At 39.9% G+C, this 14,602-nt stretch overlaps 1 protein-coding gene across 1 annotated transcript; it reads left to right on the top strand.

The window, feature by feature from the left end:
- Positions 1–340: 340 nt before the first annotated feature.
- LOC111017908 (copper-transporting ATPase HMA4) lies at positions 341–13,744 on the top strand. The gene is made up of 7 exons (XM_022293796.2): positions 341–1,131; positions 1,940–2,411; positions 3,341–3,508; positions 3,616–3,870; positions 4,321–4,443; positions 12,197–12,682; positions 13,328–13,744. Exons 1-7 carry the CDS (start codon positions 506–508, stop codon positions 13,718–13,720), a joined length of 2,523 nt encoding a protein of 840 aa, XP_022149488.2. The 5' UTR covers positions 341–505; the 3' UTR covers positions 13,721–13,744.
- The last annotated feature ends 858 nt before the right edge of the window (positions 13,745–14,602 follow it).

Raw genomic sequence — 14,602 nt, 5'->3', positions numbered from 1 at the left:
AGCATTCATTTTGTCTATATACTTTTAACATTTTTTTCCTTTTAGTCAATGTACTATAGAAAAGTGATCAATTTAGTTAATTATTTTCATTTTTATCTCATTTATTTCAATAAAAATTTTAGCATATTGCTAAATTTCTTTAAATGCAGCTTCAACGTTAAAATATTTCTATTGTATATAAAATTTGATTTAAAATTTTATAATTAGAAAAAATATTTATATATGAACTACACCCCGATACGAATTATGAAAGTAGGGAGACCGGAAATTATTTATGTTTACGTAAAAAACTAAAAACAATATTTCTTTCTAGAATTATTACATTTTGTGTTTCCCTTACCAACCGACACCTGTATTTCTCTCCCTTTCTCTGGGGGTTCTGAAGCTGAAGCAACTCGCCGGAATATCACAGGAAAACAGAGCAGTGGAAATCATAGACGCCGGAGGTTTCCCCGCCGACGAGTTTCTACAAGACGTTGAAATATGTCGCCTAAAAATCAGAAGTATGACCTTCAGAGCCAACGCCCAATCTCTTCAAAATGCCCTAACCACGGTCCACGGCGTAAAAAGAACAGTAATCGCTCCCGAAATCGAAGAAGCCACAGTCCATTTCGATCCAAACTCGACCAACGAAGAGCAAATCATCGAAGCAATCAGTGGTTCCGGCTTCGAGGTCGAGCTCCTCACCTTCGCAGACAATCCCTACAAAGTTCACATTAAGCTCGAACGAGTTAGTTTTGAAGACATGGCCGCCATTAGATCCTCTCTGGAGCAAGCCTGTGGTGTGAATTTTGTTGAAATGGACGTGGTTGGGCAGAAGGTAGCCATCGGTTATGACCCTGACCAGACTGGTCCGAGGTCTCTTTTGCAGTGCCTGAAGAGTTATAGGGCAAGCTTGTATGTTCCTCCGAGAAGAAGAGATGTGCAGCAGCTTCAAGAAGTTTGTACTTATAGGAATTTGTTCTTGCTGAGCTGCTTGTTTTCAGTTCCAGTGGTGGCTTTTGCAATGGTGCTTCCTATGCTTCCTCCTTATGGGGACTGGTTGAATTATAGGGCTTACAATATGCTTACTGTTGGAATGGTTCTTAGATGGATCTTCTGCACACCAGTCCAGTTCATTGCTGGTCGGAGGTAATCTTTGGTTGTTCTTAGCTTCTTCGTATTTTCTCATGAATCTCTATTTGAGCCTCATTTCTCATTCTTTGTTACTTGTTTTTAGTTTTTGAAGAACTTGATCACGGTTACTTGTTTCTAGTTTCTCCATAAAAAAGTATCTAGTTTTTTCTTCCTCCTTGTTTCATGTTTCCAAATTTTCAAAACATATATAACAACAGTGTTGCATTATTTTTTTTACTTATTATAAATATTTAAACAAGTTGAAGTTTAATTATTGGTTAACTCATGTATTTACTTCTTATGGACGTGCTTGGTTTCAATTTAATCTTGTTCTAAGAGTTTAGGCTTGATTTTTGTTAAATCTTACACATGACATTGCAAAAAGTTTATCTTACTTTACATGTTTTGATTGGGCACATGATATATTTTCTTTGGAAAGATGGGCAATGAGCTAGAACTTAAAGAAAGTATGTCAAGTAATAAAACTATTAATATTTGATAAACTCAAGGGCATTTTGAGATATTTAACCAAAATTTAAGGATCAAATTAAAATTTAAAACAAATACGAACCATGGGATAATTTAACCATTGGTTACTGAACACAATTTTGAGGTTTTATAATAGATAGAAAAAAAAAGAACATGAGCAATTACCCAACTAGACTTTTTTTCCCTTGAAAACAGGGAAAGAAAACATACATAGATGAGAATGTTACGGAGCTTATGGTTGAGCTTATCGTTTAGGGTTTATAAGTCCTAAGTTTCTTTAATTTGAAAATGTGTTTTAGATATTTTAATTGTTTTCTTTGATGATTTTTAACAGATTTTATGTAGGATCATACCATGCATTACGGCAGAAATCTGCAAATATGGATGTTCTGGTGGCCCTAGGCACCAATGCTGCTTACTTTTACTCAGTATACATATTATTTAAAGCATTCACTTCCACCTCTTTTAGAGGGCAAGATTTCTTTGAAACTAGCTCCATGTTGATATCCTTCATTCTACTTGGAAAATATTTGGAGGTCATGGCCAAAGGGAAAACATCAGATGCTTTGGCAAAGCTTGCTCATCTTGCTCCTGATACAGCTTGTTTGATGACCTTGAATGATCATGGAAATGTTCTATCAGAGATGGAGATTGATACGCAGCTGATACAGAGAAATGATATAGTTAAGATTGTTCCTGGAGCTAAAGTTCCTGTTGACGGGATTGTTATTAGTGGTCAAAGCCATGTGAATGAGAGTACAATCACTGGAGAAGCAAAATCCATCCTGAAAACACCTGGTGACAAGGTGCTCATTTCTTGCCTTCTTCATATCTGTAGACTGTAAGTTTGGGTTTGTGCCATGTTTATGAGAGAAAAATTAAAGGCAAATAAAAGTTGGAGAAAAAATTCAATTTTTACCATTGAACTTGACAAGGCGAGATCCCATTCAAAAAAATCTTAACAAGGTAATCTCAACTTTCAATTTCATCAAATTGAACCTTAGATTTTAATGAATATGGAAATTTTTACTGGCTATTAGACATCCTGTTGAATAATCATTAAAAAGTTTTATATTTTGCATTCAATGGATTTACAAATAGAGGTTTAGTATAAACTTGATGGGACTTCAAAGAAAGATGACATCTAGGATTGCGCTTTTGTTGAAATTAACAAGTTTACAAAGATTTATTCAAAGATTGATATTGTGTATCGATTTGATAGGACTTTGATTTTGTGAATTAATTTGTTAGAGCTTAATTTCGTTGAGTTTAGTAGGTTTTGAAAGATCTTTTATTTATTTTTGTTGAATTTAGTAGATAAATATAACAAATGACAATAGGATTAAAATTGCAATATTTATCTAAATCTAGAGTGATAAAATTGACAGTTTAAATAAAAATTAACTCACACCCAAGGGGCAGCCTGGTTTGCCCCTGGTTAGCGAGGAATTGGGGTATCTTGGTCATACTGGCTTAGAGGTTTCAAGTTCGAACATTTCGGTGAATATAATACCAAAAACTCTTCAGGTCTCCCGGGTCCAAGCCTTGGGGCAGGCACGGGTGTCCCTAAGTATATGGGAGCAAAGTCCCGAGTCCCAGTTATCTTAAAAAAAGAAAAGATGAAAGATAAAAATGAACTCACTTTCCCTGTCATATGCCATTCTCATCAACTAAATTAACAATTTTTTTAACAATGAATCAAAGTAGATTTGCATACTTTTGATGCCATGAACAGGTTATTGGCGGGACTGTCAATGAGAATGGATGCTTATTTGTTAAGACCACTCATGTTGGTTTAGATACTACACTTTCTCGAATTGTTCAACTCGTAGAATCAGCTCAGCTATCTCGAGCACCAGCTCAAAAGCTAGCAGATCGGATATCAAAATTTTTTGTTCCTGTTGTGAGTTTAATGATTTTCATACGTACTCTTCACTACCTATTAAACTTAATGTGACTTGCAGAGAATAATTTTACAGTTTTGTTTCTTTGTTTCTTTGTCTGATTTAGGTTGTTGTGGCAGCATCTGTGACATGGCTTGGATGGTTATTCTGGGGAGAGGCTGGTTTATACCCCAAATATTGGATTCCAAAAGGCATGGATGAGTTTGAACTTGCCCTGCAGTTTGGAATTTCAGTGCTGGTGATTGCATGCCCATGTGCCCTTGGTTTAGCAACGCCAACTGCAATCATGGTTGCATCAGGGAAGGGTGCTTCTCTAGGTGTGCTCATCAAGGGAGCAAGTGCGCTTCAAAATGCATACAAGGTACTCTACGGCTATGTTTGAGAGTCTATCTCTTAGTAATATAAAATGCTTTGGAAGAAAAGTTGAAAAGCATTTCAAAGTACTTCTGTTAGAAAACATTTTTAGAGTACTTTTAGCTTAAATGCTTGATCGAGAAGCACTTAAGACCACTTTTAAGAGTGTAGAACTATAAATGTGTTTGGTGTTCTTTCAGTAGAAGGACTTCAATTATAACATTTTAGTAAAAAGTCTTCAATAACAAATCACTTTTTTGTTTCATACTTGAAGTGCTGTTAAGTGCTTCTTTAAAAGTGCTGTTAAGTGCGTCTTGATCAAGCACTTTGACCAGCTACACTATACAAGTGCTTTCTCATACTTCTGCTCCAAAATACTTTTTATTACTTACTTCTGAACATGAAAATTTTAAGTGGATGAATATTGAATTAAAGCTTTTATCTTCCAACCATTCAGGTGAAAACGGTAGTTTTTGACAAGACCGGAACCCTAACAGTTGGCAGGCCAGAGGTAGTTAGTGTTGTGCTTTTTTCTACGTTTCCAATGGAGGTGCTCTGTGATGTAGCAATAGCAGTAGAGGTGAGTGCACAATTTTGGTTGAATACAAAGGATTTATGCACTTGGAACAGTTTCCTACTAAAAAATGCACAAAGTAAATACTAAGTAAATTTCTCAAGTTTTTTCAACGAAAAAACCAACTTACAAAGAAAGAATGCCGCAAAAATTCAATAAAAAGGTGGTTCAATACAAAATGATAGGACAACCTCCAGGCGTAGGCCTAGGAAACAAATATTGGTTATGAAAACTCCTCGCACACAAACATAAAAACCTTCAAATCAATTTGACACAACCATTCTTATCATTGTTTGTGTGGTTGTGTCAAATTTATTAGAGATGAGAGTCGGTGGTGACTCTTCTCTCTCGGCGAAGGTTGAGAGGAAAAAATTTTCTTTTTTGTTAACTGGTAACAAGAAGGAAGTTGTGATTGAGGAGTTTAGCAATGGCAGGACTTCTTCCTTGTGTCTTTCATTGGGTTTGGTAGCATGGGTCAGGGATGGTTTTAAGGAGATTGCTTCTAGGGGGTTAGTGGAGCGGTTTTTCAAGAGATGGAGTTCGCCGATAGGTTTGATTTGGGTTCAATTGGTAAAAAATGCTAAAGGAAGGTGTTGTGTGGTGGTGTTGGAGGCCAAACGTGGAAAACAGTCGAAATTGTTCGTCCCAGAAGGTTCGGGAGGTCAGGGGTGGCGAACGTTCGGGGAAAACTTGGGTTTGATCCTCGAGCAAAGAAATCCTAAAAGGGGTTGGGGGGAGATAGCGGGTACTTCCGGCGGGGCTCGTCGAGCGGACACCTCCTTTGCACAAGCGGTTTCGGGTAGAAAGTTGGATTCGTCTTCTCCAAAGGTTTTTGATAAGAATATTAGTTATCTCTTCAATACGGATCTTTGTTTGTTGTTGGTTAGGGAGAGAGCGGATGACTCATGGGCTAATATTGAGCGTGCTGTTTGGAGTTTAGCAGGAGATAGTGTTCTGATTAATATTTTCTGCTGCAACTTGGCGGTGGTTCGGTGTGAAGATGTTAAGAAGCTCTCCTTGTTGAGGAGTTTCGGCCGTGGGGTGTTAGGAGGTTGTGTAATTAATCTAACCCAGTGGAATGCGGAGTTCATAGTGGAGAATAGAAGTCAAGTGTTCAAAAAAGGTTGGCTAAAGCTCCGAGATCTTCCCCCCCATCTTTGTACAGTAGAAGTAGTCACTGGTCTGGCTTCCCTCTGTGGCGGGCTTGAGGAGCAGAAAGAAGGAATTCTCTTTGGGAGTTCGTGGGAGGAAGATGTTTGGGTCAAGGTCTCCGGAAGAGAAAATGGCTTCATCCCGAAAGGTTGCTTTCTGAACTGTGAAAACGCAAGATTTGCGATCTCTTTCCTGCTGGCTTTTCCGGTGGACTTGGCCGGAGAAGATGACCTCGTGGGATTCAACGGTGGGGCCGAGGCCGTACGATGTCAGAGCTTAGCAGAGGGGAAGTCTACAGGAAGTGACATGGAAATTTCTAAACCTTGCAATACTTTAACTATTTCTGGTAAATTTTCAAATGGTGGTAGAAAGGGGGCAGGTGAGGATTTAGATAGTAGAGGGGAAGGGTGTGATCACGGGCCGGTGGTTTTTTGGGGCCATCCTTCTGCTGGTGGGCCGGTTCGCCATGTGGGCCGAGATAATCTTATTTGTTTAGAGATAAATTCTTTTAAGGATATTAGGCCAGGGAGTAGTGTGGGAGTACACACAGTTGCTGGTAAAAATTATGGGTCGGAGTCTTTGGGTGGAACTCCAAGTTATAAAGGAAAAGAAGGGGTTGACTCCGGTTCGGCTGGTCGTGATGAGATAGGTGTTTCTGGTTCTTTTTCTCCCTTGTTTGAAGATGGGCTACCTCTGTCGTCACCGGATCCCTCTATTGCGAGTCTTTCGGAGGACGATTCTTTTTTGTCTTCGCCGGTCATGAGGAATTCGAGTGATTGCGGTTTGGATGGGTCGTTGTGCAAGATGTTCGATATGGAGGAAGGTGAGTTGGGTGAGGTGCAGGTTTCTCCTTCATGTCCGGAGGTGGTTGGTGTTTCTTTCGGTATTCCTACAGAGGCGATCTCTCCGGCTCTGGCTAAGGAGAACCCCTCAGGTTTGGTTCATTGTGAGACTGATCTAGGTAAGGAAGTTCTTCTTCTTTGTCTTTTAATCCCCCGATTCTGAAGTGTAACCAAGGGGGTCTGTAGAGGGAGGCGGTTTCTGCGTTGGGAATTCGGTAGGTTTGGTGTCTTCTTCTCCTAAGGTTGGGGGTCTTTTGACTTGTGTCTCGTCTATCCCTCCTTGTCCCCTCAGTCTTCCAGGGGTGAATTGTACCGTAGGCACCGCTGAGCCCTTTTCCCTATTCTCGGGTGAGTCTGTTCCAACTCTAAATCCTTTGCCCCTTGACGTTAGTAGAGTGGGAGGAGGTCAGAATTGTTTAGTTGCAAACCTTTTAAATCTTTGGGTGTCGGATGATGCCTCTCCTCCCTTAGTTTCCAATCCCGCTTGCTGAATGAACGGTTTGGTTGGTGTTCTTTGCTCTCCAACGTGGGTCTTCAGATAGTTCCTATGGAGGAGTCAAACCCTTCTTTGGGTAAGGAGCCCCCTAAGGGTAGGAAGGCGTGTGGTAAATCAGGGACGGCTTTGGTCTCAGAAGGTAAAAGGGAGTTGAAGAATCAAGTGTCTTCGATTAATTACGACAGAAAAGTGGCTTCTTCGGATGCCAGGGGCGTTAAAGGTATCCAATGAAGGTCGTGGCTTGGAATGTGAGGGGTTTGGGGGGCAAGGAGAAGAGAAGGTTGGTTAAAGAGCTCTTGCTTTTAGAGAACCCGGATGTAGTGATTCTGGTGGAAACGAAAAAGGAGAGTTATTGTAAAGAGTTTGTTAAAAGTTTGTGGAACTCTCGGCATGTTGAGTGGGCAGGGTTAGGATCTCTGGGGGCTTCGGGAGGGATTCTAATGATGTGGAATAGTAAGATTCTTAGGTCGTTGGATGTGGTTAAAGGTTCGTATTCCCTCTCAGTTGCCTTTCATTTCCCTTCGATGGGGTAGGGATGGGTCTCTGGGTTGTATGGCCCGACGTCCCCTAAAGGTCGTAAGGAGTTTTGGGAGGAAATTGGTAGCCTCTTTGGTCTTTGTGGGGAGTGTTGGTGTCTCGCAGGAGATTTTAACGTGGTCAAGTTCCCTTCTGAGAAATCTTTGGTGGGGAGATTCCTTAGCTCTATGAAGGATTTTAACGGTGTGATTGAGGATTGTAGGTTATTGGATCCTCCCCTAGTGAATGGGAGGTTTACGTGGTCTTGTCAAGGAGTTGGGTGTAGACTGGACAGGTTTCTGTTGTCGGAAGGTTGGTTAGATGGTTTTTTGAATGTGAAGCAGTCTTTGGGTCCTAGGATAACGTCTGATCATTGGCTCCTGAGTCTTGTTTCAGGAGAGGTTAAATGGGTCCTTGCCCTTTTAGGTTTGAAAATATGTGGTTCTCTCACCCTTCTTTTAAAGCTTCCTTTCCTGGATGGTGGAGGTCTAAAGTCCAGGGGAGATGGGTAGGTTTCCGTTTCATGAAGAAGTTAAAAGCCCTTAAAGCCTCTCTTAAAGTCTGGAATGTTGAGACGTTTGGAAATGTTAGGGTGGAAAAGGTGGAGATTCTTGAGAAGTTCAAAGTCTTCGATTCTCTGGAAGTGATTGGAAACCTTTCGCCGGAGCAGTTGGGAGATAGGTGTAGGTTGGAGGGTCAGTTGGGTGATATCCTTCGGAAAGAAGATCAAAGCTGGGGACAAAAAGCTAAGTTCAAATGGGTTAAGGAGGGAGACTGTAACACAAAATTTTTTCATAGTCTGGCTAATGGTAGGAGAAGTAAGAACGTTATTTCTACATTGGTGAATGAGTCGGGGGAGGTGTTGCGTGAGGATCAGAAATTTGAGGAAGTGATTTCTTTCTTCAAGACTTTGTACTCCCCGGTGCTGTGTTCTAGGCCTTTTCTGGAAGGTTCGGATTGGAGTCCCATTTCGGTTATGGAGAAAGAGTTTCTCGAAGCTCCCTTCTCGCTAGAAGAAGTTCGTCGGGTAGTGTTTGGTTTTGATAGAGATAAGTCTCCGGGCCCGGATGGTTTCACTATGACTTTCCTTCAAGATAATTGGGATGGAGTCAAGGAGGGTTTGATGAAAGCGTTTCGTAAGTTTCATGAGAGGGGTGTGATTGATTCTTCTATGAACGAGACCTATGTGTGCTTAGTCCTGAAGAAGGAGAATGCTGTCAAAGTGAAAGAGTTTAGACCCATTAGCTTGGTTACGAGCCTTTATAAAATAATCGCAAAAACTCTCACTGATAGGGTGGAAAAGGTTATGCCTACTACCATTTCGGAGATGCAAGGTGCTTTTGTTGCTGGTAGACAAATCTTGGATCAAGTTTTGATTGCTAATGAGGCGATTGAGGATTATAGGAAGAGCAAGAGAGAGGGTGTTCTTTTTAAAATTGATTTCGGATAAGGTTTTGAGGAAGAAAGGTTTTGGGTACAAATGGAGAGGTTGGATCTGGAATTGCATTAGATCGGTAAACTACTCTATCCTGGTGAATGGGAGACCTCGAGGAAAAATTCTAGACTCAAGAGGTCTCTGGCAAGGTGATCCTTTGTCCCCGTTTTTGTTTATTCTTGTGGTGGATATCCTGAGTAGGCTTATCTCAGTTGAAGTGGAGAAAGGGGCTTTGGAAGCTTTTGAAGTGGGGAGGGAGAAAGCTCGTCTCTCGCATCTCTAGTTTGCTGACGATGCCATTCTTTTCTGCTCCGGTAATTTTAGGGCGTTTGAGAATCTTAATGGCCTCCTTGGTTTCTTTGAAACTATTTCAGGTCTTAAGATAAACAGGGGAAAGAGTTCTTTATCGGGCATTAATTGTGAGGATGGTAAACTTAGTGAGTGGGCGACCCTGGTAGGGTGCGAAGTAGGCAAGTTTCCCTACTCGTATCTCGGTCTTCCTCTTGGTCATAACCCTAAGTCTGCTATCTTTTGGACGTTGATGCTAGAAAAGTTTCAGAAGCGCCTCTCTTCGCGGAAGAAGGCTTTCTTTTCGAAAGGTGGGAGACTCACGTTGATTCAATCTGTTTTGAGAGGCATTCCGAATTACTTTTTGTCCCTCTTCAAGATCCCTGTGAAAGTGATTGAAGGGTTAGAGAAGATTATGAGAGATTTTCTTTGAGAAGGTGTGGAGGAGGGGGGTGAGGCTCAACTTGTTAATTGGAAAGAGGTGTCCAAACCTTTGGGAGAGTTGGGTATTGGAAACTTGAGACTTATGAATGAGGCGTTCCTGGCCAAATGGTTATGGCGTTTCTTCCACAAACCTAACGCCTTGTGGCGAAAGATTATTGTGAGTAAGTATGGGCAACATCCGTTTGACTGGACTCCGGCAGGTGGGTCTAAGGTGAGCAATTTCAATCCCTAGAAGGTTATTGCATTATGTTTCCCCGTTTTCTCTCTTTCTCTTTGAGTTTCGGTGGGGGAGGGTCTTAATACTTACTTTTGGGAGGATACTTGGTTAGGTGATAAACCCTTGAGTCTTGCGTTCCCTCGGATTTACATTTTGTCTGAAGAGAAACTCCTTTCTGTGGCCGAGGTTTTGAATTTTGGGAAGGGGTTTCGTCCATTTCGCTGGGGCTCTCTCGGTCTTTAACTGATTGGGAATCGTTAGAGATTGCCGCATTACTTGATCTGTTGTCTAGTGTTTCGTGTTCCTCTGGGAGGGAAGACGTGAGGGTGTGGATTCCCAATCCTTCGGGGGGTTTTTCTTGTAGCTCTTTTTTCCAGGTCCTGATTTCCCCGTCGTCTTCATCTTTTTTGGCTTCTCGCTCTGCTTCCTCTTCTCCGTCCTTGGTGTCCCCTTGGTTTACTTCTCTTTGGAAGATTTAAATTCCAAAGAAGATTAAGTTCTTTGGATGACAAGTCTTACTTGGTAAAGTCAATACCTTGGATCGGATTCAAAAGATGTCTTCCTTTTGCCGGGGCCCGCAGTGGTGTGTTATGTGTAGGAAGGCCGCGGAAGATCTTGAGCATTTGTTGTGGTCCTGTCAGTTTGCGCAGGAGTTATGGTGTCGATTTTTTAGAGATTTTGGTATTGCTTGGGTTCGTTCCAGAGATTGTAGGCGATGATGGAGGAAGTGTTGTTATTCCCCTCCTTTCGTGACAGAGCCCGCTTTCTCTGGCAAGCGTGCTTTCTGGCTTCTTTATGGGGTATCTGGCTAGAGAGGAACAATAGGGTGTTTAGGGGTGTGGAGAAATCTGTGGATTCTGTTTGGGACCTCATTAGGTTTAATACTTCATTACGAGGTTCGGCCACTAACGCCTTTTGTAATTCTCCGTTAGGTCTTACTCTTTTGGATTGGAGCCCGTTCTTATAAGGGTTTCCTTTGCCGGGCTGTTTTTTGTATGCCATTTTTGTGTATCTTCTTTTTTCATTTCTCTCAATGAAAGTGCAGTTTCTCATAATTAAAAAAAAAAAAAATCAATTTGACACAACCAAAGGAAAAGGCTGAGTCGCTACCTTTTGACCAACCAAACTTAATATGCCTTATTTTTAGGCGTGCAAGTCTACACAAGAATTGCGAACCACACAAGCTCTCGGCTTAAATGTGAGGAAACTTAAAAGGTTTATTCATCCAAAACTTACCTTTTCTTACGAGACTGTAACTTGGCTATAAATAATCTTCAATGGGACCCAAGGGGCGGCAAGAATAAGTAAAAAGAAAAAACACTAATTTCCCATAAAAAAATCCCATCAGCTATAAATAAGACTCAGAGACCTAGCAACTACAAATAAGGAAAGTGCCAAGATGGCGAGTGCATAGTATGGTAGCTGGCGTGGGTGCTAGTGGTAGGGCAAGGGTAGGCGTAAGGGATGCTAGCAGCTGGGCGCATGGGGCATGCGGGCAGGGCGTGGGCGTAGGTATGCTGGTATGAATGCAAGACAGTTGGGGCACGGTGCAATGGCAAGGGTGTAATGGCAAGGGCAAGCACAGGCATGGGGGTATGTGTATGCACACTAGCAGGGGCATAAAGCAGCATAGCGGGCCATTTGGTAACGTTCTATTTCAAAATATGAATGGTTAGAAATGAAACTAAACTATTCAAAAATTTCATAGAGGGAAGAAGATTCATTCAAATATCTTACAATGAAACGTCTCTCTTATACTCTTCCAGACTCACGGAAGGAAAAGAGCATAGGAAAAATATTAAAGAAATTAGAGAAAAGAGTGCCAAACAAATTTAGGTGCTGGAAGAAGAGAACCAAAGAGATGTAATATAAGCATAAGCATGTGACACGACAAAGCTGATTGGAAAGTTAAGTGAAAGGAAGCAGAGAAGGAAGGTGAAGAAGGAAGAGGAAGTGTCACAGAGGCTAGAGGAAGTGAGAGATACCTTAAGTCTAAAATATTTTATTTTAGTGGAAGGGTGACAGTTTTCTAAAGGGAAGGATCTAGACTTACGGTCTTACCATACGTGGGTGGATGGGTGGATTGGATTTGGGGAGTGGGATTGAGCCAATTTAATAATTTAGATAGAGATAATGGGTTTGGTTCATTTCCCAATTCCTATTATCTTCAACTATTTAGTATACTTATATAATTTATGTTTAAATATTAGTTATAAAATAAAACTTACCACACACACACATATATGCGATACATGAAATTTTAATTAACTAAAAATATTTTCACTATTTCAAAATTTATCATAAACCCATATAATTACGAGACTAAAATAGAACTTGTGATCTTACATTTTTCTAATCTTTGGAATTAGTCAAACAGTGAACATCCTTTAGCAAAATCTGTAGTGGAGCATGCAAAGAAAATGAGGAAGAAGTTTGGTTCCCGAACCGAACGTCTCAAGCGTGTTGAGAACTTCGAGGTGTTCCCGGGAGCAGGGGTTGGTGGAAAAGTTGACAAAATTCCAGTTTTAGTAGGAAACAGAAGGCTCTTACAAGCTCACAACATTGCTGTTGGTCCTCAAGTTGATCGCTATGTTGTAGAAAATGAGCGGCTGGCTCAAACGTGTATCTTAGTTGCTATTAATGGCAGGGTAGCTGGAGGTTTTGGTGTTACAGATCCACCAAAACCTGGGACTAGAGCTGTCATATCATATCTTCGTTCAATCGGCATCACGAGCATAATGGTCACTGGCGATAACTGGGCCACGGCGTTTGCCGTTGCAAGAGGGGTTGGGATTAACGAGGTCTTTGCAGAGATGGATCCAACGGGAAAAGCTAACAAGATAAAAACCTTAAAGGTAAAGCTTCTGTTTCCTACAGCTATACTTGCTGCTTTTATAGGAAGTTTTATGCTCATGCTCTATAAGAATAATGAGTTTCAACATTGAAATATTTATTCTAAGAGTAGATAGAGAATGTAGAATTTGAACTTAACACTAAAAATCTCTTTATTTTAAAGATCTAATCTTGGTTTTTCATATTCGTAACTTTTAAACATATTATTACATTAATGGGACATTTGCATTCAGGAAGTTGAGAGTTTTTCTTGCACTTTGATTTGTTGTCTTGACATCTATCCTAAACTAATGGAAGGCATCTAAATTACTAATTTTTTTCTCTTAAGATTTGGGAGTCTCAACATGCCCAACAACAAGCTCTTCGGTAATATTATATTCTTTATTTATTAAAGTTAGCCCTCGAGAGGCAGCTCAGTTGGCAAGGGTTTGAAATCTCTTGATCGTACTAGTTTAGAGGTCTCAACTTCGAACTTTCTGGTGAACTTGATACTAAGAACTTTGACGTCTCCCAGGTCCAAACTTTGGGGCGGGCGCGGGTGCCCTTGGATATAGAGGAGCTTTGCTCCGACTCCCAGTTATCAAGAAAATTAGATAAAAAAGTTATTAAAGCTCTCAGACTCATCTCTTGTTGGCAATTGAATGCAGATGACAGGGAATATTGTGGCAATGGTGGGAGATGGAGTAAATGACTCACATGCTTTAGCAGCAGCTGATGTTGGCATTGCAATTGGCGCTGGAACAAATATTGCCATAGAAGCAGCTGATATAGTTCTCATGCGAAGCAATTTGGAAGATGTTGTTACAGCCATAGATCTCTCAAGACAAACAGTTTATCGTATATGGCTTAACTACATCTGGGCACTTGGCTATAACATTATAGGTATGCCTATTGCTGCCGGAATCTTATATCCCTTCATCGGAATCCGGCTGCCGCCATGGCTCGCCGGTGCTTGCATGGCTGCTTCTTCCGTTAGCGTTGTATGTTCTTCTCTCGTCCTGAAATGCTATAAGAGACCCTTAAATTTTCAATCTACTTGAATAGATAGTTCCACTTTAGTGTGAGATTGGTCGATTCAAAGCACTTTTTGAGTATTTTGGTTACGTAGTCGAATATGATTTTGAAAAATTTGAAATCACTTCATTTAGATATTGCTTTTTCTAAGTATGGTTATGGAATAAGTATTGAAATTAAAAATACTGCTCTCAAGAGTCATTTCAGACTCATGCTACGAGTCGTCTGATAAATAGGTAGGTTAGTGATTTTGTCTCTTGTTTTTTATTTGTATAGACAGTTGTGTCAAGGGAGCTAGTACTTAGACGAATTTTTATTTCTTGTAAATAATTGATAGATAATAAAATTTATGTTCATGTTATCTTTTTATTTTTTCTGAAAATTAAGCTTATAAAAATTTCTGTTCCTATTGTAAAAAATTATAAAATTTTTGAAAACTAAACAAAGGTGGTCTTTAAAAATTTATTTTTGTTTTTTTAAATTTTGTTAAGAATTCAAATATACTTTTTAAGTAAGATAAAAAAAAATATACAACAAATAATGGCCGGATGGAAATGTAATATCATTCATTAATTTAATGTTTACAAATAAATTATAATTATATCATCACTCATTTTATTTTTATTTTAACATTTATGTCATCGACACGAACTATTTTTCTAAAATTACATTAAGATATGTAAATTAAAAAATAAATTTTCATAATAACACGATTTCAAATATGGATATGCATTGAAGCCACACAAGTCAGTTAAGGGGATTAAAATCATTATCTACATGTTATCGAACCTGCCCTTAATCCATTCACGAAAAAGAAAAAAAAAATCTTTTTTAAATTCAGATCAAAATTGAAATAATCTTAAAATTCGAGTCCGAAAATGAAATTTAAAAAAGCTTACAAACTTGTA

Source organism: Momordica charantia (assembly GCF_013281855.1).
Source record: "Momordica charantia cultivar OHB3-1 chromosome 2 unlocalized genomic scaffold, Mcharantia_2.0 BLBB01000002.1, whole genome shotgun sequence".
NCBI lineage: Eukaryota > Viridiplantae > Streptophyta > Magnoliopsida > Cucurbitales > Cucurbitaceae > Momordica > Momordica charantia.
The sequence above is the reverse complement of the archived record's forward strand: the minus strand, read 5'-3'. Positions and strand labels throughout refer to the sequence as shown.

Excerpts from the sequence above, each read along its gene's own strand:
- LOC111017908 (XM_022293796.2), top strand. The coding sequence starts at position 506 with ATGACCTTCAGAGCCAACGCCCAATCTCTTCAAAATGCCCTAACCACG. Across the intron at positions 1,132-1,939 it reads CAGTTCATTGCTGGTCGGAG|ATTTTATGTAGGATCATACC; the intron begins GTAATCTTTGGT and ends GATTTTTAACAG. Across the intron at positions 4,444-12,196 it reads ATGTAGCAATAGCAGTAGAG|TCAAACAGTGAACATCCTTT; the intron begins GTGAGTGCACAA and ends CTTTGGAATTAG.